At 39.1% G+C, this 28,000-nt stretch overlaps 1 protein-coding gene across 1 annotated transcript; it reads left to right on the top strand.

Annotated features, from left to right (window-relative positions):
- The first annotated feature begins 313 nt into the window (after window positions 1-313).
- Window positions 314-26,221, top strand: LOC124276708 (receptor-type tyrosine-protein phosphatase alpha-like). The gene is made up of 24 exons (XM_046712353.1): window positions 314-352; window positions 3,903-4,040; window positions 4,549-4,680; window positions 4,773-4,910; window positions 6,257-6,406; window positions 6,828-6,971; window positions 7,605-7,692; window positions 7,977-8,005; window positions 8,242-8,447; window positions 8,803-8,890; window positions 9,828-9,898; window positions 10,338-10,374; window positions 10,884-10,981; window positions 11,399-11,527; window positions 12,050-12,198; window positions 12,989-13,124; window positions 13,481-13,612; window positions 13,939-14,032; window positions 14,301-14,375; window positions 14,814-14,893; window positions 15,428-15,550; window positions 19,111-19,259; window positions 19,480-19,615; window positions 24,787-26,221. Exons 1-24 carry the CDS (start codon window positions 322-324, stop codon window positions 24,859-24,861), a joined length of 2,628 nt encoding a protein of 875 aa, XP_046568309.1. The 5' UTR covers window positions 314-321; the 3' UTR covers window positions 24,862-26,221.
- Window positions 26,222-28,000: the final 1,779 nt, after the last annotated feature.

The raw sequence follows: 28,000 nt of genomic DNA, 5'->3' as shown, positions 1-28,000 counted from the left end.
GTGTGAATGTCAACTAACTGTAATTGCTGGGAAAAAATCAGAATTAAACGATACAACCGTAAAAGTTGTGTTTGTTCTATTTTGGTATTGGGTAACATGTTAGTAATGGTGACTTTTCAGTGAAGCGTAACCATTACTTTAAGGTAATCGACTGGTAAACAATGACCAAGCTATATTATGCGTATTTTAAATCTCGATCTGCAGGTTGTGTTGCTGTATCATACGGACCCCGCTGTACAGAGACGTGTAACGAGGGATGTAAACCTGAACACTGCAAACTAATGCTGCAGCGGTGAATTCGCAACTTCACGAATGCAACAAATGGGTGGAGATGTCAGCAAATGTGAAAACCGTAAGTAGTGATAATCAATCTACACTAATCACACGTTACTTTCTATTCCTCGCTTCTTACAAGTGTTTGTTAAGACTGAAACAATTTCTACTCTTCTTAAACTGGTATCGTATTTCAGAGATGCTTCGAGAACGTTGTACATTCGAAGAATCAGTCTTTGTTAGCCAATCTCAGAAAAGCAGACAAAACCCTGGATGGTTTTACATTCTTTAGTCCAGCAGTTTATACAGTAATGATCACCACTTAATCTTCAGACTATGCATACCGGGGCATATGGACAAGACCGTACTGAGACGTGTGTGTGTGGCGATTCTGATGTCTTTAAACCGTTAGCTTTATGACGAGAGTGCCATTTCAACAACGTAATTAAGCTTGAATAAAGCCATATCACTATTTAACCAGTTTTATTTACCGTTGGGGAAGTCTGAAGTGATGCGGTCGGACAATGCCACTGGTTGCAGTAATCCCACCATCACCGATGCATAAAGTTTGTCTCGCTGGTCATTTCTGATGGTGTAAAGTTTGTTGACATTTTTCTGCCAACTGTCATTGATTGATAGTGAGATCGCTGCAATTTCAGTGACCAAAAAGAACGCCTCCCCTTTATAGAATGATAGATGCACGCACATTTGCTCACATTCGTTTCAATACCAGCCCGTACTACGTTAAAGTGCGTCATCACCATTACATTACTACTTGATCTGTGGTTGTGTTGCTGGGACATACGGACCCTGCTGTACATAAAAGTGTAACGAGGGATGTACACCCTGAATACCGCGTTCGTCAACCGGTGACTGTAACCATGAAATGGAACGATGGATGGACAGGTCAAAATGTCACCGTAAGTAGTGATAATTCAATCTACATCAATCACTTGTTAGTTTCATTCCGCCTCTTCTTACATGTGTTTGTTGTGAGTGGGAGGCAATTTCTACTTAAGGATGCAAATCGCAGTACACGATGTTGGTATTGAATGGATGGATAAGACAAACATGTGTGAAGTACAATGGTTTGAAAAACTCTGTCCAGGCAATTTAATAGGAATATGTTTGATTGATATTCACAAACATAATATCAGCATTACCTTCGAATTGTGGTTGAATTACTCATCGTGAATATCAAGCCCGGAGACTCCATTACAAAGGCCTTCGGTCGGATCTCATGACTAGATTGGTTGCGCCTCCAAACCTTCATAAAGTGAGTGAGAGTATGGTTTTACGCCATTTCTAGAATTTTCCGGCAATATCACGGCGAGGGACACCAGAAATTGGCCATACACATTGTACATATGTGGGGAATCGAACCCCGGTCTTCGGCGCTTTAACCATAAGGACTGTACACGATATGTAGTGGGATATCGGATGTAGATGGTATGTTGATGTTATGAACATTTTAGGATTTGCAAATGCATGATCATTATTTAAACGTTTTGGTGTTGAACATCCCGCTGCTAGCTCTCCTCCAGTTGACTCTGAAACAATCTACCGCTTAACTCCCAGGATTACTGAACTTGCAACTGAAACGCTGCAACTTCGTACTGTAGAAAGAAGCAATCTATCCACATGATGAGGTCCCTAACTAGCATCGACTTTATAGAAAACATCCTGAGAAACACCCTGTCATCACAATCAAACAAACTGACTCAAACATCAGCTTCTTGGTTAGGAATTCAACGGGGAATCCACTGAACCTCTAACACAACACTATACTTCAGGCACAAATCGAAAATCCTTCAGAGCAATGAACTGTAGATGTCGCTTCATGCTACCCTTTGTTATATAATGTTAACAACATTCTGGTTACCAGTGAACCATTTAACTTTGAAATCAAACTGTCAAACACCAATTGCACAGCTTTGCTTCCTCTCCGTTGAACTAAGCCCAGCTTTCACTCTGACCACTGACTACAACTCGGTACACATTTACATTAACACTGTACTCTGCAAATCTAACGTCACTTGCATCTGAATTAACAACAGCTGCAGCAGTGGCTAATTGTGTACAAGGTATCCAAAATCATATTTTGCTATGTTCTTGTCATAGGTTGCGATACCGGGCCCAATAACCAATTTCATGGCAATGATTTGACCAAGTGACCTTTACACAGACTGGCTCAGAAATACACTGAAGCAAAGCATTAATCGCAAGTTTAACCTTGTTGATCCTGCCTTTTGGGACAGAAATAGTCATCGGACTAGTGTCAATAACAAATCCTAACCATTCAATATTCCGGGATAGGGACCCACAGGGATTTCTCAACTTTAGGTACAAAACCTGTGATTACACAATGCCATTTAGAAAGTGGTCAAAGTAGCGGAGCTGAGCGGCTGGGCGGGTTGACTTTGTGTGCTGGCGATTAGGTGCCTGGTTCTGAGGGTGTGAGTTCGAACTCCGGATGGGGCTCAATTCAGAGTACTGTGAATTTGTAATTTACTAAGAAAGTGTAATGCCGAATATAACAAATGTTACGTACAAAAACCTGCTTTGAAATGTCATAGATGATGAGGATCCAGACAAAATAATTATCATCTAAAAATGTCACTATTTTGTTTCCGTCTGACCTCCACTTTTTAACCTGCTGCATAGTCACTTTCGTAGACACACGAGCCGCTGACATGAGTCCCAAGAATAAAGCCATAAACTTATAGAAGCAAAGTTTTCCAGTTTTATCTGCCACGCGAAGCCAAGGTAATCTGCTTGAACAGGTTAAATATCAATATGATGATAAACCGAGTGGATGTCAATTTGTTTAAGCTAATAACTCAGCATGAACCTGACCTTTGACTTTTGGCACGTCAAAGATGAGCAGGCTGGCTAGGCTGAAGAGCAGGAATAGGCTGGATAGCAAACTGTACGTGGGCCGAGTGACCGTCGACGAGCGGCGAGCTGACCTTGATGTGGAATATGGATTGACGTGCACGCTTCCTGGCGAAGTTTCCTGACTGTCTTGTTCTCAGCCGAAGTAATCCTTTGTCTTCGTAGGAGTTATCAGCGAGATCACTTGCAACATAATTTCACAGTTTCCCCAGCCCCTTCACTAGAATCCGCAATTTTAAAGTGTTAATTTCTTTTATGGACACATTGCTGACGTCAGAACCGTCTCAGCCTCTTCGTAACGTTGATTCTGAACCGCAAAAAGAGTATTCAAAGAGTCTATTGTCTCACTGTTGAAATTGAACTGTATTTTATTCCCTTCTCTTCACCACGTTTATAATCTTTCTCAGCTTTGTGTTTCTTCAAATCAGTAGAAGCTTGAGTAAACTCTTGTCTTAAGGCGCCAAGTTGGGAGTTGAAGTATTCTTCCAATAGGTCCTCCTCTGCGTTCAGCCGTTTCAAGATGGCGTCTGATTTGGCGTCGGTGTTCATTTTAAACATACACGGTCTTGCTTGCACAAGCGAGAGCACGAATTCAAATTTGCCAACCTTATATATACCCTTAATCAACGCCACCTGGTGGAGTGACCAGTCTCTTGACTGGTCCGCTAGGAGAAAGCAATTTCCAACTTATTCATACTTCATACGTTTGAAATTTCATTACTACTTATCTACAGCTTGTGTTGCTGGGACATACGGACATCGCTGTGCAGAGACGTGTAACGAGGGATGTAAACCTGAACACTGCAACCGCGTCACCGGTGACTGTGACTCCAAATGTAAAGATGGATGGAGAGGTCGGCAATGTCTGAAAAGTAAGTAGTGATAATTTAATCGATATCAGTCACGTGTTACTTTCCTTACGCTCTTCTTACATGTGTTTGTTGTGAGTGAAACAGTTTCTACTTAAGGATCTCAGTGCGCAATGTTAGTATTGAATGGATGGTTCCCACATTAACGTGTGTCGTAAATGATTTGAAAACTCTGTCAAATCAATTCCAATAAGAAAAGTTTTGATCGACATTCACAATCATAATATCAGCATTATTCTCTATTTGCGGTTTAATTGTTCATCCTGAATGTCGAGCTTGGAAATTCGCTTAGCACTCAACGCAATGGACTACTATAGTACTAACAAAGATCTGTTTGAGTGATGATTGGCAATACGTGTGTGATAATGACAGACAACTTCAGCTTCATAACAGCTTTTAATGAAGAGTTATTATCTCTTATCGTAAGTCGTAAAGATTAAATTTTCTTTGGGCTAAGAAGGTTTTATGAATGTCACCCAGAATGTTTGTCTTTTTTTTTCCTTTTGAAAAGAATGCAGGAAAGGGCAGTATGGACCAAGTTGTAACAACCGGTGCCGCAGTCAATGTAGCAGATGCCACCATGTCACAGGGAACTGTGCCGGTAACTGCCGTTCTGGGTGGCATGGGGAAAACTGCTCTTCACGTAAGTTTGTCTTTACCTAACGTAACAGCAATCAGTTTTCATAGGTATATTGTAACCTTGTCAGTCTTGTATGGTTCTGACTTTCTTTGCAGGATGTCCACCAGGCACATATGGCCAGGATTGCAGGAATCAGTGTCATGAAGGATGTCAGCCTGAGAAATGCGACTCAGACAATGGACATTGTGGAACTTCCTGTATAGCCGGATGGACTGGAGAAAACTGTGTTGATGGTACGATGAGTATGATCTATTGGCTTATTGTAGGGATTTGTTGCATCACACAGGTGACGATAGTCTAAACAACAAACACAACATGCATACCTACATGAGGTTAAGTTTTCCCGAACCCACAGTCTCTTCACAAAATGTCGCCGCTGCTGAAATATTGCTTGACAGAGGGAAATTGACTGTTGGTGTGTTGAAGTCACCTTCTTGTTATTCTGTCTTGTGTAGTGTTTCTATCGTTATGTATAGCTCCAAATATCAAACATAACGAGGCTGTCTCACTGGTCTCCATTATTTCTAGCTGAGGTGGGTATATTAGTGGAAGTGTTCCCGGCTTTTTGTACCGTTAATGAACAATAGCAGATCATCGCTACTTTGGCCTTCAGTCAAATGTCCTTTGTTTTGTCTCAGGCAAAACAAGCAGAAAAACCGACTAAACAGATCAGCAAGACGTGAAGCACAATTGGTGCCCTTGGGGGTGTTTACTTCTTGCATTATGCATTATCCCCAAATATGATCAATGATGAAGTCCAGCATCTCACATATCGTTTTCTAAATAAACAGATCACGTATGCCTTCATATTTGGTAAACTGACTTGAATCTCTGAAAATAGATAATGTAACTTTATCTATGGTCACCTTGTTTGGTGGCAAATGTTATGTATCATGTTTTTCCTGAAGGTAGTAATATTGATGGTATTGTCTTTGCTTCCCCGAAAAATGACTAATATTGTTAATCTTGGGACATTGATTTTGCTGGGATATCTGTTGAACCAAGTTGCCATTTCTATGTGAACGAATTTCATAAAGCTTTCGAATCAAGTACAGAATACGGAAAAGGTTTTATAATCGAATAAACAACTGGTTGACTTACTTATCCGTGATACCGGCAGACGTTTTACCTTTTTCCTCGCTTTAAATAGCGACAGCCAAACTTTGAGTGACGAGTGTGTGGAACAGGATGGGTGTTTTGTTTCACACTGTTCGCTTTGTCAGGTTAAGAAGACAGACAGCCAAACGTTCACGTCATAATGACAAGGTTAACCTTTTGTATCTTCAAGCTACTTGGCAAAATTGGCAGTTCCAAAAGAATCTGATTATGAAATCTGAACTATTTTTAATGCCTCGTTTGTTAGAATTTATTGATGGATGTGTCAACGCATTTTGCTTTGGCCACAGATTTTTTGTGTGAATAATCCATTATCTATGTCTGTGTAACCAACAGTAAACACATCGCATCGATTGACCTGATTGGACTATTGTATATGACTGACATCGGTACACAAATTGTCAATTTGATCCCGGAACAAGTCTCTTATCAAATGTGAACATTTATTGTCACCAACATCTAGTCTGTTCCCCTGCGACATACGGAGAGAACTGTCTGCTGGACTGCTCCATGGGATGTGTCAACCAGACTTGTGACAGAACCACTGGGCGTTGTGACGTGTGTCTAGATGGATGGGAACACGAGGACCTGAACATAACGAGATGCGACAAAGGTAGTGATTAGGGATACCCTCGAGGTACCTTTCCATAATTTTGATACACACTATATTAAGACTACAATAGAGGAAGTAAAACGTTTTACAACAAATCAGTTTTGCTGACCTTACCTTTAAAAAGGGAAAGGTTAATCACATGCATGTATCTATGACATGTTCATATTTCTTCCACACTGCCTAAATCGTGTATTCCTATTAAGGGGGTAAATATCTCCAATTCAGAATGACACATTGATATCACCCACAATGGGAGCAACACATTAAAGAGCCTAAACTCTAGAATCAGTGTTAAGTGCGACTGATATCTGGAGTCCCCAAAGGGTCTTAACGTGTGTCTGTTTGAAACATTGAATACATCGAAGGATGTGTTACGATGCATATAAGACGGCTTCTTTCAAAAGAATTGTTTGGGTTCCAGAGTGCGACAATGGAAGGTATGGCGAAAATTGTAAGGAAGATTGCAGCATCCACTGTATCAATGCCACGTGTCACCATGTGAATGGCTCCTGTACTCATGGCTGTCTGAACGGAAGAAGTGGCGAGTATTGTTCAGTTTTTGAAGGTAACTGCTAGGGCTTTCATTACTGATTAAGTCAGTATGGCCAACATTTGAATAGAATAATCTGGAACCCCGCTTTATATACAACTAGATCATCACGTGCGAACATATGTGTTAAGTATTGGAATGCTATGCAGGGAGGAAACATACACAGCACTCCCATTCTTTTCTATGAGCATAGTGTTTTTAAGAAGCGATATAAACTGAAGGAAAAAAATACGGGATCACATGTAAGCAAAGTGTTCTTTATTTTTTTCCTCACAAGCCTTGTATCGCACAGCTTGTGAAGAAACCTGGAAAATTTTGCTTTCATTTGATCCCTTATTTTTTTTCTCTCAGTATATATTGAAGCAAAGGGATTCTAGTCAAAGAACTGCAATCGCTATGTAACCTGACAGGTACTTTCGTCTCACAGATTCATTATGTGAATCTTTTAGATCTGTTTTTATGGACATAACATTTTCAGTTAATGAATACTTATTGAGTACCTTCATTTTCCATTTCCATATTTCTCGAGCACATCCCATCGTCGTCCTCATATAAACCATCCTCATTACACTCACTATGAGTATTCCTGTAACTATACCTGCAACAGTGTTACCTCCTCTTCTACCAGTGTACCTGTTATTATTGCAGCCGGCCCCCAGAATGTAAATCTCATCGTTGGACTCATTCTCTTTCTAATCGTCATGATCGCACTTGTCATGTGTGTTGTTTTCTTTCGGTGAGTGTTTTTCTACTTATTTGTATGGACTAATAAACCCATAACCCAATTACAAACAATACAGTATTTTAGAGACGAAACACCATGATAAGATATAGATCTTAGGTAGTGCGAATACTATTTAACATTTCTTGTCAGAGGATAAAAACCAAACATGTGCAATGACATAGTTGAGTACCAGACAAAGTTCAGAAGCAAGAAATTATGTAATGCAAATTCTACATGTAATATATATTTTCATCGCCAAAGTCAATAAGTCGTACGTGTATTTTTGTTTTATTTAGAGAGCCGTTGAGAAGATTTAGGGACAAAAGTAAGTAAAACCAGATGTACATCAAAGTGTATGTGCATGGTCATTAGTCAGTGGTGACGGCCATTTTTCGAAATATTTCATAACGTGTTTTTTTATTTATTTCTTGTTACACTTTTTTCTTTTCTTTTTTATATTTCTTGTTACAATTATCACCGTGAATGGTGTAAACGATATCCATAAGATCACACGCAGTAGTTGGTAGCCGGCTTACTATTGCTTCCTTGTGTGGTTTTCAGAGATTGAAGAAAGGAGTGCTAACGGGATGAACCTACCTATGGCAGCCCGTGGAGGCCAAGATGCATCGGAACAGGTGGCCGCCAACGACGAAGACGAGGCTATCTATGTCAATGTCCCGAGTAGTGTTCCAGTGGCAGTCAGTGCCTTCAAGGAATTCGTTGCCAGGAAGAAAGCCACAAAGGAAATCTTGGTGAAAGAGTATGCTGTACGTACTGTGAAGGCCTGAGTCACGAACGAGTGGTCCATGTGCATGAAACTGCGCCTACACCCTCCTCCTGGGAGACAAAGATCAATGTTATGTTATTGGTTGTCTCACTAAAAATACGTATTATGCGTCATTTGCTTTTTAACATATATTTAACATTTACGTACAGTTTTCACATCATCTCCTTACCTACTTTCATTGAAATTGTGCTTGGTACTACCGGAAGAGATAGTCATCTTTTCGTTATGCATACCTGGGGTTATCAATGATTTCCATCACTATATTGCATATGTGCTTAGGAAATATGTTTTAAGATGTATTCCGGAATGTTTACACTCTGGTGTTGAATTTACAGGAACTCCCTAAAGGCCTGACGGCTATTCACGACAAAGCAGTGACGCAAGTGAACAGCCCGAAGAATAGATTTAAAGGAATTTACCCGTGTAAGACACGAGCTTATTTTTTTCACGATATTGACATAGAACATAAATATCGTAAATTCTATTTATTTAGAGTCTACTGTCCATCGACGACAGGTCTTTAATCAGTCCACTCGACTCACCTAAAATTCGTTTTATTACAGCTTTAAAGCACGCAATGATATATGTTCGTTATGTACAAATCTTTCTTAAGGATTGCACTTACAGGTGACAAAGTAGTCTACTTAATCAATGGTTAATATATAGTGATATTACACCATGGTCTTCAAAATAATAACAGTTATTTACTACAGAATCTATAATTCCAATAAAATATATAAAGAACTTAATGTTTCGTGGCATTTAGTCACGATATGGCTGAAGTATTTCCTGTATGATTTTACGTAATAACTAACACGTACATATTGTAAATGACAAATTTGTGCTTGTAATATAATTGTATGAGAGCGTTAATACTATTTCTGTAAGATCTAATTGCTGCAATATACTCCTAATAATACGATTAACGAAAATAGTGGGGAACAATATTCTGTTGAATTTTCATATTCCAATTGTTCATTTGTTTGTCTTTACGTAACCTTTGGCGTTGGTTCGAGTTTCCAATAATTGGATTCATAAAAGTTCTCTTCTACAGATTCCCAACCATATGTTTTTAAAAAACGACTTGACGAAGCTCGGTAGTTATCATTGCAAAATACGTTACGAGCGATAATAAGATAATTCTGTTCTTGTAAGTTGCCATTACTTAGAACGAAATCCACATTTTGATGTAGCAAAGCGAAGTCTTTAAGAGTTCAATCTGAAACTGAAATCATGACTGCACATGTAGATTATAATTTGATAAGTACTGTATAGGAATCCGATGTCCGTGTCTTTTGATGCAGATTAAGTACACCTGAATGTATATAGTTTCAGAATATAGGGTCATGATTTGTTTCAGATAACCACTCTCTTGTAGTTCTGAAAGGGAATGGTGGCAGTAGTGGCTACATAAACGCCAGCTACATCGATGTGAGTTGACGGGATTCTCTTTATCAACCCGCTGAAATACTGCTTAGTCAGCTAAATGGAAATGATTGTGAAAGCACCTATGAGTGTTTCAGTGAGTGAGTGAGTGAGTATGTTTCTGCACCGCTTTTAGCAATATTCGAGCAATATCATGGCGGGGGACACCAGGAATGGGCTCCACATTGTACCCATGTGGTGAATCGAACCCGGGTCTACAGAGTGACGCGCGAACGCTTTAACGATTAGACTACCCCACCGTCCCTATGAGTGTTTCAGCACACTCGAATATTAGATATTAATTTAATTAAACCACTTTGTTGCAAACGTGGATTTCCTCTTTAAACAGACACACTGACAAATGGTTGTAAGATGCATACCACTTTATTACCTATCAAGCTATTTAAAGGCTACTGATTCAATCAAGGTGTATTGTATTTTGCAGGGACGAACAAGGGGGAAACAGTACATCGCAACACAGGGTAAAGAAACCATTTGACATCTAAGTCTGAAAACATATATATGCCAACATTCACGCCACTTCCTACAGGAGAGTAATTTCTGAGATTTCCGAGTTCAGTAAAGTACAATGCCATTCAGGTCATGAGATGTTTAAATATAATATCCTTCATTCTGTCCTGTTTGTCAACCCCTGAGATGGTCACGTGTTAAATGAGATATCCCACATTCTGTCTACTGTGTCCATCTATTTAACCCCTAAGATGGCCAAATGTTAACTACTATTTCACACATTCTGTCTTCTGTATCCTGTTCTTTAATCCCTGAGATGGCCACGTGTTAACCACGATATTTGATTATATATCTTCTCAGTCCGTATACTTTATCAATAAACGTAATATTGTATTCCATCCTAAAAGAGCAGCATGTTGACTAAGATATCCCACATTCTATATACTGTATACTGAATTAATGAACCAGTTATTCTCCAAGTGTCAGTCACATGGTTACTAAACTATGACCTCGGTGCCAGGTCCTCTGCCTAACACTGTTGTGGACTTCTGGAAGATGATTTGGCAAGAACAGGCTCCTGTCATTGTCATGCTGGCCAATATCACGGAAGATGGGAGGGTGATATTTAGTTTCGATATCAGTTCAATGATAATAGTACTTTTGATGTAGCCAATGAAACAATCATCGCTTAATAATGTCAGTATCCTATTTCAATGTGCAACCATTATGCTTGCTGAAACAGCCTAACCGAAATAATTGATAAACAAGAGTTGCTTTGAAAGACATGTACTAACGGACACCTGCTGTTAAATGGCATACTAGTATGTGTCGATCCTACTGTTAGAAGAGGACATGCATATCCTTTTCGTGGCAACACCTTGTGTCATCACTGTTTTTCACCGATCAGTTCAAATATTTTTCATTGCTAACCTTTTGTGCCCTATGTGGAACCTGTTAGGGCAAATATGCGAGACTGCATATTAATTTCCTGGTGCTGACGATTTGAATTTAACATCTACGAATGTCTTCTGTCAGAGACGCTGTGAGCCGTACTGGCCCAATGAACAAGGAGAGGACACCAAGACGTTCGGCCCCTGGAAGATTACAGTGGCTGACTCCTGTCCTCTGGCTGACTTCACCATCAGAACACTCACGATAAAGAAGGTGGGAGTGACAATTTCAATTTAGTTAGTTCAGAAAAGGTGTGGAATTAGTTAAAGACCCTTCCTTTTAGTTGAGTGGCTCCGTGGTGCAGTCGATGGAGCGTCTGCTCGGAGAGCCCTGAGGTCAGTGTTTCAATTTCCGGCCCCATCTTACTGAGGACATTAAACGACGGTACTTGCTATCCTGCCCAATGCTCGGGATTAAAGAGCTAACACACTACATGTTGGCTTGGAGTCTGTATACATTAGGGTATCGATTTTAAACTGCACTGTGGTATCCCAGTGACATAGCAATATATCGTCGGACAATCGAAAAGACACAAACACCGAAATACCTAAAGCTCTGTGTAGTTCAGTCCGGAGGACTCTGCAATCACGATTCAAGGCATAGTTTGACTTTCCTCAACTTTTTAGAAGAAATTACCCTTCCTCACAAACGTATTGCCGACATATAGAATTGTTTGCTAATTGATATTAATTTAGGTTGAACCTAGAATTATATACATAAGCATATCTTCCATAGGGAGGCATGCAGAGGACGGTGAAACATGTTCACTACATGGTGTGGCCTGACAAGGATGTGCCAGAAAACACCATGTCTCTGGTGGAGCTCAGGAACAAAGTCAGGACCTTCTGTGACTTCGCCCAAGGACCCATGGTCGTACACTGCAGGTACAGTCACACCTGGAGTGAATGAGTGAGTTCAAATCTGACTTTACATGAGCAATATTGCAGCCATGCCGTGACGAGATCACAATTGAATTATACATTTAGACTGGAAAAAAAAAATTAAAAATATAATTACTCGATTATCTCAGATTATATCTAAAGCTAATTTAGGAATACTCAGCGGTTAACATTATAATTCAATAATTCGAAGTTTGGCCAGAGTTCGACAGATGGAGTGTATAGAAGAGCGTATACGAGTTCGGCTGGACATGTTTCACTTCAATGCTCATGACCTTTGTGATGTATATGTTCATATATCGTCATTAAACTTTAACTTCATATATTCTTTAAAGCAGTCCCCAGTATGATGATCTACCTTCAGTTGCTGGTGATCTATAGCCCGTTTTTGTATATTGTACTGCTGTCTCTAATGATTTATTTTTATGATAGCGTACTAGTTTTAAATTAAGAGCTGTCATAATCTAGTATTTTTACTGTCCTTCGATGACAGGTTTTTACGTTCTAAATTTATTGATTTTACTATTGCTATAAATTAAATTGTTCTCGTCACGATGTGGCTGCAATATTGCCGATGTGACGCTAAATATTAACTCACTCGCCGACTCTTTAAAACAGTTTGTTGACAGATATTACCACATACGATACAAGCTTATAAATAACTTATATAGACAAATCAGATTTACGGCCTCTCATCTTTGTATACTGTCCGTAACAACTAGAAGTAGACAGGCGTGGTAAATTATTACATCACCATCTTCCATTCCCTGCCCAGTGCTGGTGTGGGCAGAACAGGAACCTTGATTGCTCTGGACTCCCTGATAGAAGACGCAGAGACCCGAAACATGGTTGACATCTACGGCTGTGTCTGGCGACTCAGGAACTGCAGAGTCAGTATGGTACAGACACAGGTCAGTAGATACAGGGAAACCTCACACGGTATTGGGAATAAGGGATGTTAGACGTACAGTTGAAAGCAAAGTGGAAACGCCTCTACAAACGTTTTTGTCTGAACGCAGGACGATGTCATCAATGATATTGCAGTGACATACACAGGAAAATATATGAGATAGTAATGATTTTATTGTAAAAGTTTAATTATTTTATCTCTGTGTCAAGGTTTATTTTTAAGATGTTTCTTAAATGTTCTGGTTATTGTATTGTTTTTTATGTTCACACACGTCAATGTTATATTGACATTTCCTCTCAATATTCAAATGCAAGATTAATGACATTGACTGTAACATATACGTTTATTATTCTATAGTCCCAGTATGTGTTCCTCCATGACTGCCTCCTGGACGCTCTGTGCCATACAGTCCTCTCCACACCCGCCAGTCTCTATGGCAACGCACATCAACAGCTAAAGAAGAACTCCAACCTTGCTGTTGCCTATCAGGTGGGTTATGTTTGCTCCAAGTTAACCTTGTATAATGGACGTAATTGTACATCAGACATGAACATGCTTGATAACGGTACAAGAATCTCCATCGAAACGTCCCACTCAAAAGATGTTGACATTGATAAAATTGGTCAATATTGACTCGATAATTATCTATACGTTCGTAATATACATAGAGCTATTATGGTGCTGGGCACTATTTCACAAAGCAGCCTTAGCGCCACGACTTAACACTTATGTCGATAGTCGTAGCGCTATGATGGCTTTGAGAAACAGGGTCCTGGTTACATAGGAACTACAACACATTAACCTGTACTCTCCAGAAAATCTGCGAGTGCCCTGAGACTGAGCATGTGAGTGACGCTGCCAGGGACCTAGAGAACATCGGCAAAAACAGAAACAAGGACATTCTTCCTGGTAGGTTTCACAGTGCCAGTCAAACCGACAAACTGGAATCTCGCTATAGTGAAAGGTACCAACCAAACGTACAAATCCTTAACCTTTAGTTCAGTATGCACGTCAGTTCTCACTGTAAGCAAGGGTAAGTCATTGAATCTTTCAGTGGACAAATGAATACAATATTGATATACTGGAGACGAGATGCAAATAGCTATGCATGAATGCACATGTATACAAAGGTTTAAGATGAAGACTACTTCTCAATCTCTGTACCACTTTATTACAGGAGACAAGCATCGCGCTACTCTGTCAACACGCGAAGCAGGGGGGCACCGACTACATCAATGCAGTCATCGCTCCGGTGAGTATTTATCACTGTCCCGATGTCATACATCACTCAAACTCATTTTCACTCGCTGACCTGGTTGACATCATCGTATCCCATTTGCACAGATTGATGCTTCTTATGCTGTTGATCACTGGATTATTTGGTTCAGACTCGATTATTTACAGACCGCCGCCATATAGTTGGAATATTCCTGAGTGCGGCGTTAAACAACAAACCAACCAACCAGCCAATATTTTTGTCACAAATGTGTCAATCTATATATTATCTGTCTGTTGTCATAGACATCTTGAACAAACCAAAAAAATATACTAAAATATATGTTTTTCATAATTGTCTAAGTAAAATGTGAAGCATTGGTTATTTTTTCACATATCCCTTGGTGATTCACATTTCAGTCCTATGAGAAGCGACGCGCGTTCATCCTCACTCAAATCCCCCTGACGTCCACAGTTGTTGACTTCTGGCGTCTCGTCCACGACTATGACGTCCGTGGCATTGTCCTGCTGGAGAACTACACCGACATGGACGCGGTGAGTCTTCGGATAAAGACCCGTGAAGATCCGGGTTAGAATATACCTCCAGTAACCCATGCTTGCGGTAAGAGGCGACTAACTGGATAGGGTGGTCAGGCTCGCTGACTTGGTTGACACATGTCATTGTATCCCAGTTGCGAAGATTGATGTACATGCTGCTGATCACTGGATTGTCTGGTCCAGATCCGATTATTTCCATATAGCTGGAATATTGCTGAGTGCGGCGTAAAACTAAACTCACTCACTCACTCACAGGATAAAAAAGAACACGATACCATACGATTACCATAGAATAAAACATGTACCGTTTGCTACTGAACTAACGTAAAACTCTGACAAGAACAATGAATGAATTCAGGTGGCACAAGAGAATACTTTTAACATCGTAATGTATCTTTTCAGTATGCTCGTGTAATGTTTTACTGTGTGTCAGTTATGGTTTACCTAACCTAACAAACCGATGTGAGTTTTAGTGTTTTACTAACAAACAAGACAATGTTAAATTATTCATTTCTCCCGTTTTGAACTCAGAAGTGTGGCATGTTCTGGGCCAAAGACAAAAAGCCGACCAAGTTTGGTCCCTTCAGCGTTAGTGAAGGGAAGATTGAGGAACATACCGGCTTTACTATGGAGAAAATCTGTTACAGCCAAGGGGTAGGTATAAAGGACCTTGATGCCTGAAAACACACGTGAATAAATGCTTGATTGATGAGACAATGAAGATCGTGAGTATCAAATGAGACTGATGTACCAATAAATCTAAAGAATGACACGCAGGTATGTATTATATACGAGAGAGTGATCAAATGAGACTGATGTACCAATAAAGCTAAAGAATGACACGCAGGTATGTATTATATACGAGAGAGTGAGCTGCTTAGTTGTTGAAGTAATATGTCAAGACAGCAATGATATCAGCTGACGGATCAGAATTTCTTCTGTACTTCTCGGGGAGGTTCAGTCGCCCAGTAAAAGCGTTGACTCTTCAGGACGATGACAGGGTTCGATTACAAGTATGGTGAACTGGCTTCCTCCATAGTGATATGGCTTGAATCGTATGGCGAACTGGCTTCCTCCACAGTGATATGGCTTGAATCGTATGGTGAACTGGCTTCCTCCACAGTGATATGGCTTGAAACGTATGGTGAATTGGCTTCCTCCACAGTGATATCGCTTGAATCGTATGGTGAACTGGCTTCCTCCACAGTGATATGGCTTGAATCGTATGGTGAACTGGCTTCCTCCACAGTGATATGGCTTGAATCGTATGGTGATAATGCGGCCTAAAACTCCATTCACTCCATTCGCATTTTCGGAAAGGAACCAATGCATGTAGATATTGTCTTTTAACACACACGTGTAACCATTTCATTAGAAGACAGCTGTATATTTTAGTTCCTGAACATCAAAAGGTCATAATTCGGGTCATTACAATTCATTTTAGTCTGTTTCAAGTTACCTGCTACCTTTATGAGACGTATGTTTAGTTGTCATGTGAATCTGACGTTAAGCTGTGCTCAAAGCAAACTTTCACTGCATAATTGTAGACGATGTGGGCAACAGCGTACGATTTGACTAGGCAATTAATAAATGCAGTTTCTAAACGTGTAATGAAAAATGTTGGAATGTGAAGACTCATGCTGCTTGAAATGAAAATCATGAGTATTATTCTTTAAAAGATCGAACATAAAAAGCATCTATTTTAACGGATGAATAAAATGTTGAATTTGTCTCTAATGGCAAAATAGCATTACCTCAAATATCTCATGATGTAAAAATTATTGAATTGACTATTTTCACTTGACAAACAAGAAGGAACATGGTGGTTTCAGATTAACAGGGAAGCATGTCTCTGAGATCACCATTGATATAAAAAAACTGATAAAAGATCGTGATTGTCGGTGACGATATACATCCTTGTTCTGCACGTATACACGACTTCCACGTTTGTGTACAGTATTAGAATCTACACCGTATCAACACGGAAGCTGGTGCTGTGGACGGCAGTAACCGATCCCTGCTCGTGCTGGCATTAAATATGAAACTCCTGGTTTGGTCAAGTGCGACATCAACATGCATGTAGAATGTAATGTGCAATGGACAGCCCACATGGTGTGTTCTCACGTTGTTCCTGGTTCTAGGGTAACCCGTTCCGTGTTCTGTAGAAGGATGTACTGTACAATGAAACTCCAGCTTCGGGTTCACCAGATGTTATCCGGCCTGATGACGTGCAGTGATCAGATATTTTGGCTCTGATAGTATACTTCCCATCAAAACTTTAGACTCACTTAAAACAATCACTATATGTTATGTATATATATATGGTTACATCAAAGATTGATTTCTCCACTAACTTGGGGGAACCAACTGCAGACCTTATGCAGATGAATTGCACGAGGATCATGCATCAGATTGCTGAAATGCATGTGCAAATATCGTGCTTGTGAACAGCTGCATTTTGGTGTAAAGTTTTGTTTAGAAATCGCCAATTTACACTGATTTGTATCATTTATTGAACTCATGACAATAATCTTTTCAGCGTTACGAATTTCTTTTTACAATACATCAGTTCATGTGTAAACGGTACCTTTAAACATTAAGGAATATTTTGCAAAATTTAGTTTAGAACAGTTGCCTGAAGTAAGTGGCTATATGTACACCAGTGGGTCTAAACTTCTGATGGGTAATATATTTGCTACTTAATCTGATATACCGGATCATGTTCCGGGGCCACATGTTTATAAAACGTTACAGTATTTAACACTGTTATGGAGTAGTGATCTGACATAGGCACGCAGAATGCAAAACTGGAAAAAATCGGTGCACTTGTTCATGAAGTCTTTAAATTACATGTATATGTCAAAACGCCGTTTGCACCAGTACTAGAAATCTGAATGACACATGTACATATTTGAAGAAGCAAGCATTGTCCATACGAAGAGGGTTTCCATCATTCAACAATCTTCACACACATGAATTTCACTGTAACATGGAGGGGGGGTGTTCCCACTTGTTCAAGGCCCAGCCACGAAGACCCCGGTTCGATTCACCACATGGCTACAATGTGTGAATCACATTTGTGGTGTCTCACGACGTGATATTGCTGGAATAGAGCTCAAAGCGATATTCACTCACTCACTCCGTTCGTGTGGTTCACCAGTTGTGTGTCGCCACGACCTGGGACGATATTCATGCTTTCAGTCACTGTTGTCTGTGGCTAGACTTTATATTGAGGTTTGTCACAAAGTACAACTTCATGTACAATAAAGAGCACAGGTTGAATTTGAAAAACGTTACTATGTTCAACTGCCATCCTGCGTGCCCTTTCACAAGACAAGTACGTTACCGAGAATGTGTGCAACACCGTGAGCTGTTACCGCTGCTCTGCTGGTCCTTGACCCAAACTACGTAAATCTACGGATTCTGTACCGATAAGTTCTCCTCCATTCTTCCTGAAAGCAGAGGTTTCCTGAGTACGTATCCTACAAAGATTTTATCGGGTTCGGATCCGGCAGATGAAGGAAGTCAACAGGGACACGAGCTGTGTGTCCAACTAACTGGCTGTTGACAATCTGGTTTGGATTCGGCAGATGAAGGAAGTCAACAGGGACACGAGCTGTGTGTCCAACTAACTGTCTGTTGACAATCTGTAGAAGGCGACGTTGAAGAATTGGTCGATGTACCAATTTGCAGTCAGACTCTGTCATATTTGGTGAGAGAGATATGGCTTCCAGGCATGGCTCCCTCCACTTCCGTCCCCTAATATGTCAAACGCACTACCTTCATTTCGAAGTCATTAGACACGCCGTATTGCCTATGCGTTGTTGCTCCAAGGCCTGTGTTGTTGTCGATGCAGTCGTGTGCATTGTGTATTCATAGTAGAGAAATGTATTACAAATTGATGACTGATTTTTACTACTTATAACCCTTGACACAGCGCAATTGTCACAACGTGCACGCACTTTCTGCTTTTAATTCTTTTTCTTGATGTTTTCGTGCAGTCTTTCAAACGTTGTTCACTAAAGCTACAAACGTTTACAACTGTTGCGTGTGTTTTTCACCATTCAAAAACTATTATATATTTGTGTATATTTGTGTATATACAAAATCAACATTATATCCTGTGCGTTCCTTTTTTTGAAGAGTGTATCACTGACTGTAGCATGCCTCAACTAAACTCCCTTTGATATATATGGATTTGTTCCTCCAAACAGAACGTTGAAAGGGAGGTAACCGTGTTCCGTTCTCCCGCCTGGCCTAAGAAGAGTTCACTTCCGGAATCGCCATCTAGCCTCCTCAGCTTGATTGACTTCCTCAGACAGTGGAACGCTGGTGCTCCTTCACCCCTTCTAGTTGTCTGCAGGTACCACTAGCCTGTACAGTAGCTATTAGCAACATTCAATATCTCATTTTGTATAGTTACAGTCTATGACTGTTAGTGTTACACAATGTATACATGTAGGGAGATATCCATAGTTGTTACCAACGTGGTGCCTAATAAGCCATTTTCGAGTTTTGCCATTCAGAGTTGTCTATCCTTTATGACACGTGACCAGGGGCATTAATGGCTTACTCTGTTTCAGGGACGGAGCCACCAGAAGCGGTCTCTTCTGTGTTATTGCCAGCGCAGTGCAGCGCCTGCTGTTGGAAAAGGAAGTCGCCCTCCAGCAGACGATACGCAGCATACGTTTTGTCCGGAAACAAGTTATTCCCAACCTGGTATGGAAATATTGTTTACGCAGTCATTGGGAACATGGACATATTCCTTTTATTCGCGGTACGAGAACCAAAGCTGCATCAGATCCAAATCGCCCAGATTCTTGGTTTGCCTACCATATTGGTGCTTATTGGTTGTTGATGTTTATATCCGACCTTTTGAGTCATTTCTGGCTCCTAGAAGGCTCAAATTCTTATATGCAACCCATATACTGTTCGTAGCAACAGTTCATTAATTATGTCATTATATAACGAAGTATGACGATTTATGAATTTAGAGCATACTCGGTAGCAGAAGAAGAATGTGCCATGGGCATATCGTTCACAATGGTGACTGTGCATTAAATAATCATTAGTCTGACAACTCATTTGGCTTAAAGCACCAAGAGTGCTAACAGTTACTGGAACTTGCATGAATGTTTTCATTATATACTTTTAAAAAAAAAGTAGGGGAACTTCGTTTCTGAATTTACAGTTGAAACAATTGGGAGATGTATCGCAGTCAATCAATGTTGATATGATCATAATGAATGTTTTTAGAGTGCATCGTCACATGTACTTCCTTATGACCATGCATGGTTGTTTGTACAGTAATCGCTCTTGAAAGATGATTGGTGTATGACGGGAAATTGCATGTGAACGATATTCATTTTCAAACAAAAAAAAAAAAACCGGCTAGAGACAAACACTAACAATTCGAGGGGTTCGTGCCAGAACACCTTAAGTAAATAATTCTGTCAAATTTAGGTAAGGGTATTAATGCACTCACATACTGATGTGTTACTCATAAAAAAAAGCCCATAGCAATCAGGGGCTTAATTAGGTGGTTATGCATTAGAGTTCAAACAATTTATCAATTATCTCTCCTTTTTGGTATAGACCAGGTTATGCTATGTTAAAATACACCGTTCAGTCCTGCTCAACTGCTGTAGCCACGCTTGATATTCTCATGCCATAAACCCTTAACTGGCAGCAGTCGCCTCTGGCAGACTGTGTGGTGTCCATCAAGAATTTCCCTTACCGGTTAAAACAATTGATATGCTGAAGGAATGTTCTGGCTCTTTTAGGACTTACAGCTGATAAGGACCTCTCTCCGGGATCAGATGGTCTTAATTACTGTTATTCTGTTGTGGCCATATATAAGCTGTGCCTCTCCCAGCTGTTTACAGGGTTTGTTTCACACTAGCCAAGGTTAGTTTATTTTGAACCTTGGGAGAGGAGCTATTTACTAAAGTGTGCGTTTATATTAGGAACATTTACAGTAATGGAAATCCCACTAAGACATTACAGGTAAGTCATATCTGTAAATAGAAAATAAGTACTTGTTAAATATAACACACATGAGTGTGGTAATATACTTGTATTTCACTTACGAGATTTGCTGTCTGTATAAAAGTTATTTGCCAGCACTAATTAAAATTGAAACTAAATTGCTTTGATTATTGAGTGTTAGTGTTATCAAATTCAGTGTGTGATATTAGCCAGTCCCTTAGTTTAGTACTCTGGTTTTACGTCTATGTAAGATGTCTGAATTATGGTCCGACGCAGATGAAGATGAATTATTGCAATCTGACTTTGCCACAGCAAAAAGTTGGTCACTTGCCACTAATATGTCAGTCAATTCTGATTATATTCAACATGAACCAAACCCATGTGGGGTGTGACTGGATACCCCAGCACAATCTGATAAACTATCGGATATGCCAATACAGTATGACGCAAATGATGAAGAGGATGAGTCAGTGGATACACCAGCACCAGATCATACCACTGAGGATAATCAAACCCAGTTTGTATCAATACAGCTGATGGATACTACGCCCAGATGTTTACCACAGCAGTGTGCAATACCAGTACAGAGTGATGCGCCTGCAGACATACCAGTACAGAGTGATGCGCATATAGACATACAAGTACAGGGTGATGCACCTATAGATATACCAGAACAGAGTGATGCGCCTATAGACATACCAGAACAGAGTGATGCGCCTATAGACATACCAGTACAGACTTATGGGCCTATAGACATACCAGAACAGAGTGATGCGCCTATAGACATACCAGTACAGACTTATGGGCCTATAGACAAACCAGAACAGAGTGATGCGCCTATATATATATATATATATATAGATAGTATAGATGAATAAAATATAGTTTCGCTCAATTTGTTTACTCTTCAGGGAGATTGTATCTCCCTCGAAGAGTAAAGAACGAAACATGTTGAGAAAAAGGCATTCTGTTTTTATTTATCTATGCAATATTTATGACTGAACACCTGTACTACTTTGGACATTTTGTGCGTATATATATATATATATATATATACCAGAACAGAGTGATGCGCCTATATATATATATATATACCAGAACAGAGTGATGCACCTATATATATATATATATATATATATATATATATACCTGAACAGACAGCTGCACCTACAGATGGTGGTCGTGTGAACTGGTTGTCAATGTGCTGGATGCGCTACATTAAAGGCAACCCAGAAAACATCTTCTTCAAGTCTGAGCACAGCAATGAGCCATTCGGAGAACTAAAAGTGTCTACAGGCAGCCACCGGGGAAGTCCTCAGAGTATCTGTGGACCTCTGACCCGAAGGTACTCGGGAAAACGAGCAATTTCCTCAGCCAAGAAAAAAGATCTCATGTCACTCTGTCGGTCGGGTATTATACCCAGAGAGTATCACAACTATTACAAAGAACTCCTGGCAGATGCTGACAAAGTAGAATGCCTCCCTTCCTGGACGCCTTTGAGCAGGATACAGACACCGATACACACTCTAAAGCTACGACACTGAAACAACAGTCGTTGCTTTGTGCTATTACATGGTGTATGTTATAATATGATTGTGGACATGGGTGAGGATAGTGTAATAATCATAGTGTCATAGTCTGGTTTTATATATTTCTTAGTCACTTTCATTCAAATGGCATGCCATGTTTCCAAGAACATGTTATGTTGTATTATTTCCTGACTCCTCATTTACTGTAAAGTGTTCTGCTATATATTTCCTCATTTTGCAATTTAACTTGCACACATATTTCACTAATAAATCACTTTTTTCCACCAGACCACAAAGTTATGTAAACCTTTTCCTATAAGTTATTTAACAGTATAAAGAGTATGAAATAGTGTTAAGAGGTGGATATCAATATTAATTCTCAATTCAAAAAATAACATTTACATTTTGAGACGTCATCAAATCATTAACGAAAGGAAATACTACTCATTATTATATCTAACATGTCACATATCTAACATGACATATCTATGTCATCAAATACCTAATGTGATTATTCAGTGTTCTATCTAATCTGTGTGATGTAATCTTTGATTCACTTATAACAGACTTAATTTTTTAGTATCAAAAGTCTTTAGCCTTCATCTATGTCATAGTCTAGTGTCATAGTTCTATTAAGTTTTATCATCCAAAACTATGTTCCACAGGAGACATTGTTTGTGTGGAGATCAGACGATATCTCCTAGGACATATCGTTTTGAGTGTAAATTTTGCACAATGCCCTGATCAATGATATGACGTCATGAACTTGATGACGTCACATGAAGTACATTTTTCATTGAAAGCTAAGGAAGAGTGATTTTTGATGAGAAATAGAATTCGTAGTACTCGTGCCTTCTGATATCAATATATCAACACTCGTTTATCAAAAGTAAAATATCGGCAAGCCTCGGACATTTGTTACTTTATCAACTCGTGGTGATATATTTGATATCAAAAGACACTCGGGTAAGATAATTTATATACCAAGCGGCTTAAATTATTACTCAGATCGTTTACATTTATCCCTAGTTTGACTTAATATGCAATGGGCTTATCTGTGGTTGCGTATTATGTGTATGTTTTGTGACTGTGTTGATTTTCATCTATTCAGTAATTTGAAACTATACTTTTTATGAATTTCTGTTTACATGTAATATAATATTGAAATAGTTAAAAATACTGAAACACTTACAATGTCTTATAGTAATTGGTTTTATTCTTCAATAAAGAAGTACACGGTAATGATGGATTGTGGAACTATGTTGAAAGTATTGAGACGCTGTTGTCATCTAACAGAAAAGTCTAAAAGAAAGTCTTGAAGGTGGTTTAAGCAATTACTGACGTCTTCAGTGATAACAACATGTGAAGATAAAATCTCACAAGCACAATTCAAGGCGAGCTATAAGTAAAATGCATTCAATAACAGAAAGGCAGTTACTGCTGGTTAATGGTTCCAGCCACCAGCTGAGAGTGTGGGATACTGCCGAGAGCAGCTTTACCGCAGGATATGGTTACAGGGCTTAGAGGAAACAGTGGTTGGCTGGCTGTGATGATATGGGTGATCTTGAGATCAGGGGTCATTGCTTTTAGTTGGCTTCCGCATTGATACAATTGTTGGGGCAAAGATAATGATCCCCGAGTTAGTGGAAACTGCGACACAGGGAAATCGTATCCGCAAACATGCCACAATCCCCCTGTTTAAAGATAACCGGATTCTTGACTCGGGGACAGACATATTCTCAACATATTCTTAACTGCCATACACTGTGTTTCTAATTTAACTGGTACTCGCTCTCATGTTTACAGAGCCCAGAGTGTTTTACATTTACGCCAGAACAAGCTAAAGTTTATTTTCGTCATACCTATTTAATTAGGCTGATTATATTTATGGTTGTATAGTAACATGAATGCACCAGCATACTCTGTCACCTAGTCACAAAACAGTAAACAAGAACTGATTATTGTTGTTTTTTATAACTGTCCAAACATTTGAGTGCTGTTTCTCGAAATGTGCCTGTGTGGTTATAAGTTGTTCTGGCTCTAACCCCTCGAATTGTGTGATGCAAGATGATTGTCAAAACTAATGGTCTACATCTATTTATCTACTTTCTTGAAAACCTTCAAAATCAAGAATGACACCCCATGCATGTGTATGGGGCTACTGTACTGTGCACGTGCATTCCATGCGTTGTGTTTAGGGGTGGTGATAAAGAGAAATGGTGGTGCGTTCATAAGATGTCTGTCTTTGCAAGGTTTGCTTACGCTTACACTTCCTATCCGAATTAAAAGTCCCCCTACTTTTCTCAAGAGTATTGAATCATTTACAGAGACTTGGCTTCGAAGTTATTACTGCATTTTTTATTATAATTTCAGGAACAATTTGAATTCTGCTATGACTCTGTGAAGGCCTACATGGACAGTTTCCAGGAATACTCAAACTTTGCTTGAGATGAAGTTTCATTGAGTTAGTTCGCTAGGTGTTCTTTGTTGAGTTTTCTTTCTTTTTTTCACTTTGTTACAATTCCATTATGTATGTTTTCTATTTTTTCGTTTCTTGAAAATGTATTTACAAATCTTCGTTTCTTTTTAATTCAGGTCGCCTGTGAGCATTGTTCACATGACCGACAATAAATGCGATGTCAGTAGCAATACAAATGTGAAATTCACATGCAACTTTCCAGATGGATCTCATTACTGTAAATATTTTGTGAGAGCATCTTTCAAAGAACTGTTGTCAGTGTTATCACATAGCGAGGTGTATGTTAACATCGGGTGAACAAAGAACTGTTGTCAGTGTTATCACATAGCGAGGTGTATGTTAACATCGGGTGAACAAAGAACTGTTGTCAGTGTTATCTCATAGCGAGGTGTATGTTAACATCGGGTGAACAAAGAACTTGTCAGTGTTATCACATAGCGAGGTGTATGATATATCGAGGTGTATGTTATAACGAGGTGTATCATATAGCGAGGTGTATGTTAACATCGGGGGAAAATAGGATCTGTATTCCTAAATATCTCGCAAGGCTGATAAACTTGCTATTTTGAGATATTTTGATTATTACTTTTTGTTTTGTTTTATTCAACATGTAGTTTTTAATACTTTTTCTTTTTATGTTATATGTAGATAATATGTTTAAACCTTTTATAACATTGCAGTTAACACTTCCTCAAATATTACGAAACTAAAACATCTGACTGTTCTGGAAAGTGGACATACAGATGTCCCGTTTATTTCTCCTGATTTAAGAACAGTTTCTCCATGTTAATTGTTCTGTCCTTAGTGTGTGTGTCAATTTAGATTTCATATATATATAACAATAAATACAAGCGACAAACCGTCAGTAAGTATTACCCTCTATGCAAGAAGTGATTATGTCGGCTTTGGGCTCCAGTAAATGTAAGTGTAGATCGCTCAGAGAAATATTCTGGGGAAAGTGAATTAAATCATGTTGAAACAGAACGATATTGTTAAATGATCTATCATGAATGTCACATTTAAATAGTAGGTATGAAATTTATGTTTAAGAGCATACCCCGTAACTGTCACCTTGTTAATGACTTCTCTCCTGTTGATCTCGGCAAGTTACTTGTATGCTTCCGTAACTGTCACCTTGTTAATGACAGCTCTCCTGTGGATCTCGGCAAGTTATCTGTATGCTCCCGTAACAAATACAATTTATGTACAATGTTTAGAATTGAGAAATGCATTGAGTTTGATCTTTTGAATCGATTCGTTTTTAAGGTTTTTTTAATTGCTTTTAATATATTATACTTGTTTAATATGTGATATCATTATGCTTCGTTTATTTTTTATCCTCTAAATAACAAATATAACCATAACATTTGATAAAATACCACATCAGTATCGTTCTGGACAACTGAAGCCCAGTTAAGAATGTTGGATCAAACGTGATTATTTTCAAGCAATGGATAGGGTTTTTGTCGATGTCTTGAACCAACTGAAATCGGCAGTCGAATAAATATGCAATGTCATAAGGGTCAACCTTTAAGCGCCTTATATCGATGTCAGGTTTGCTTGCTCAATAATATTATGTTCCGAGTGTGTCTTGATCAGTTTGGGGAAGTTTCTGCACGTGAAATGGCTGCGAATCATTTAGTTGCTTGTAATGTAACTACTACAAAAGTAGGCCATTCAAAGAATGACATATGTGATAAAAGTATTATTACCCATGTCAGGTGCTCACATGAAAGTATAAAAATAGATACGATTTGTATTCTTAAGAGGGGTAGGGCAAGACATGCCTACCCGTTTCGCTTCTTTTGTCATCACTGATTTTCAGAGGTTGATTCATATTATTTTCACCGCGGTTTTGCCGTTTACACCGACTGGAATCATATAGACATTTATTCAGAAAAGATATATTGAGATTTAAACATTCTGTATGAGGATGTAATTTGAATGCACATGATCAACATTCAAACATTTTGTGGTATGAGCCAATTTCAACAGAATTACATATACAAAACGCAATTTTCTCACAAATCAAACATAAACGTTAGAAATTGTTTTCCAGTTGTTTGGTATTTCTTTCGAAAAGTCTTGTATACGATCTAGACCTTAGCCAATGTGAACACACTTTTAGCATAACAGAGAGAAGCACAGTTTGGCAGAACATTCGTGAATGCTCCGATCTTTTCAGGCGATAAGATGGAAATGTTAAGCAAGGTCAGGATATTACCACAACACCTTATGGATGTTTTCAGTTATTTTGCATGCATCATCTCAGAATATTACATTTGTTTTATGTTCTTTTTTATACATTATATTCAAAAGGTATTTGTATATTACGTTTAACAAATAAATGCTTTTTAAGTATTTATGGTGTGTTGATTTATTGTTACAGTTGCTTGTATCAACAGAAACGTCTACTTTTCCAATTAATTACCAATATGACCACCATAGTTATGATAAGGTGCACTTCATTCTTCACAGGGTTACACAGACATACATTTAATCATAACATTGCACAAAGGATAACGTCCCAGTCCCTGTTTGTCGTAAGATATAACTACAGAAGATCGAGCGGTAAGGTACATTTATTTACCCAAGGTGGTAACCCTAGGTGTTAAAGTGAAATCGTAACAGAGTAGACGGTTGCTCATACTATCAACCACTAGGTTGTTTTCTGAACCAGACTCTATTGTGTACAGCCTACCTACCGTGAAGGTCCGGGTTAGAATGAGCCTTCAGTAACCCATGCTTGTCGTAAGAGGCGACTAATGGGATCGGGTGGTCAGGCTCGCTGACTTGGTTGACACATGTCATCGGTTCCCAATTGCGTAGATCGAGGCTCATGCTGTTGATCACTGGATTGTCTGGTCCAGACTTGATTATTTACAGACCGCCGCCATATAGCTGGAATATTGCTGAGTGCGGCGTAAAACTAAACTCACTCACCCACTTGAAATAACTATGAATGTGACGTAAAACAACAGTATTCCACTTTTTAACCATTTGAATTGGGTTGTTATACCCAGTTATACTCACAGAGCGGATATCCGTATTGAGAAATGTGACATTAACAACGAAATAGTGCACGGTATTTACTTGGGTATCCATAGT

The sequence above is a fragment of the Haliotis rubra genome, unplaced genomic scaffold, assembly GCF_003918875.1.
Source record: "Haliotis rubra isolate DU_JTF1 unplaced genomic scaffold, ASM391887v1 Scf2115, whole genome shotgun sequence".
NCBI classification, from domain to species: domain Eukaryota; kingdom Metazoa; phylum Mollusca; class Gastropoda; order Lepetellida; family Haliotidae; genus Haliotis; species Haliotis rubra.
The sequence above is the reverse complement of the archived record's forward strand: the minus strand, read 5'-3'. Positions and strand labels throughout refer to the sequence as shown.

Excerpts from the sequence above, each read along its gene's own strand:
- LOC124276708 (XM_046712353.1), top strand. The coding sequence starts at position 322 with ATGGGTGGAGATGTCAGCAAATGTGAAAACC. Across the intron at positions 4,041-4,548 it reads AGGTCGGCAATGTCTGAAAA|AATGCAGGAAAGGGCAGTAT; the intron begins GTAAGTAGTGAT and ends CCTTTTGAAAAG. Across the intron at positions 7,693-7,976 it reads ATGTGTGTTGTTTTCTTTCG|AGAGCCGTTGAGAAGATTTA; the intron begins GTGAGTGTTTTT and ends TGTTTTATTTAG.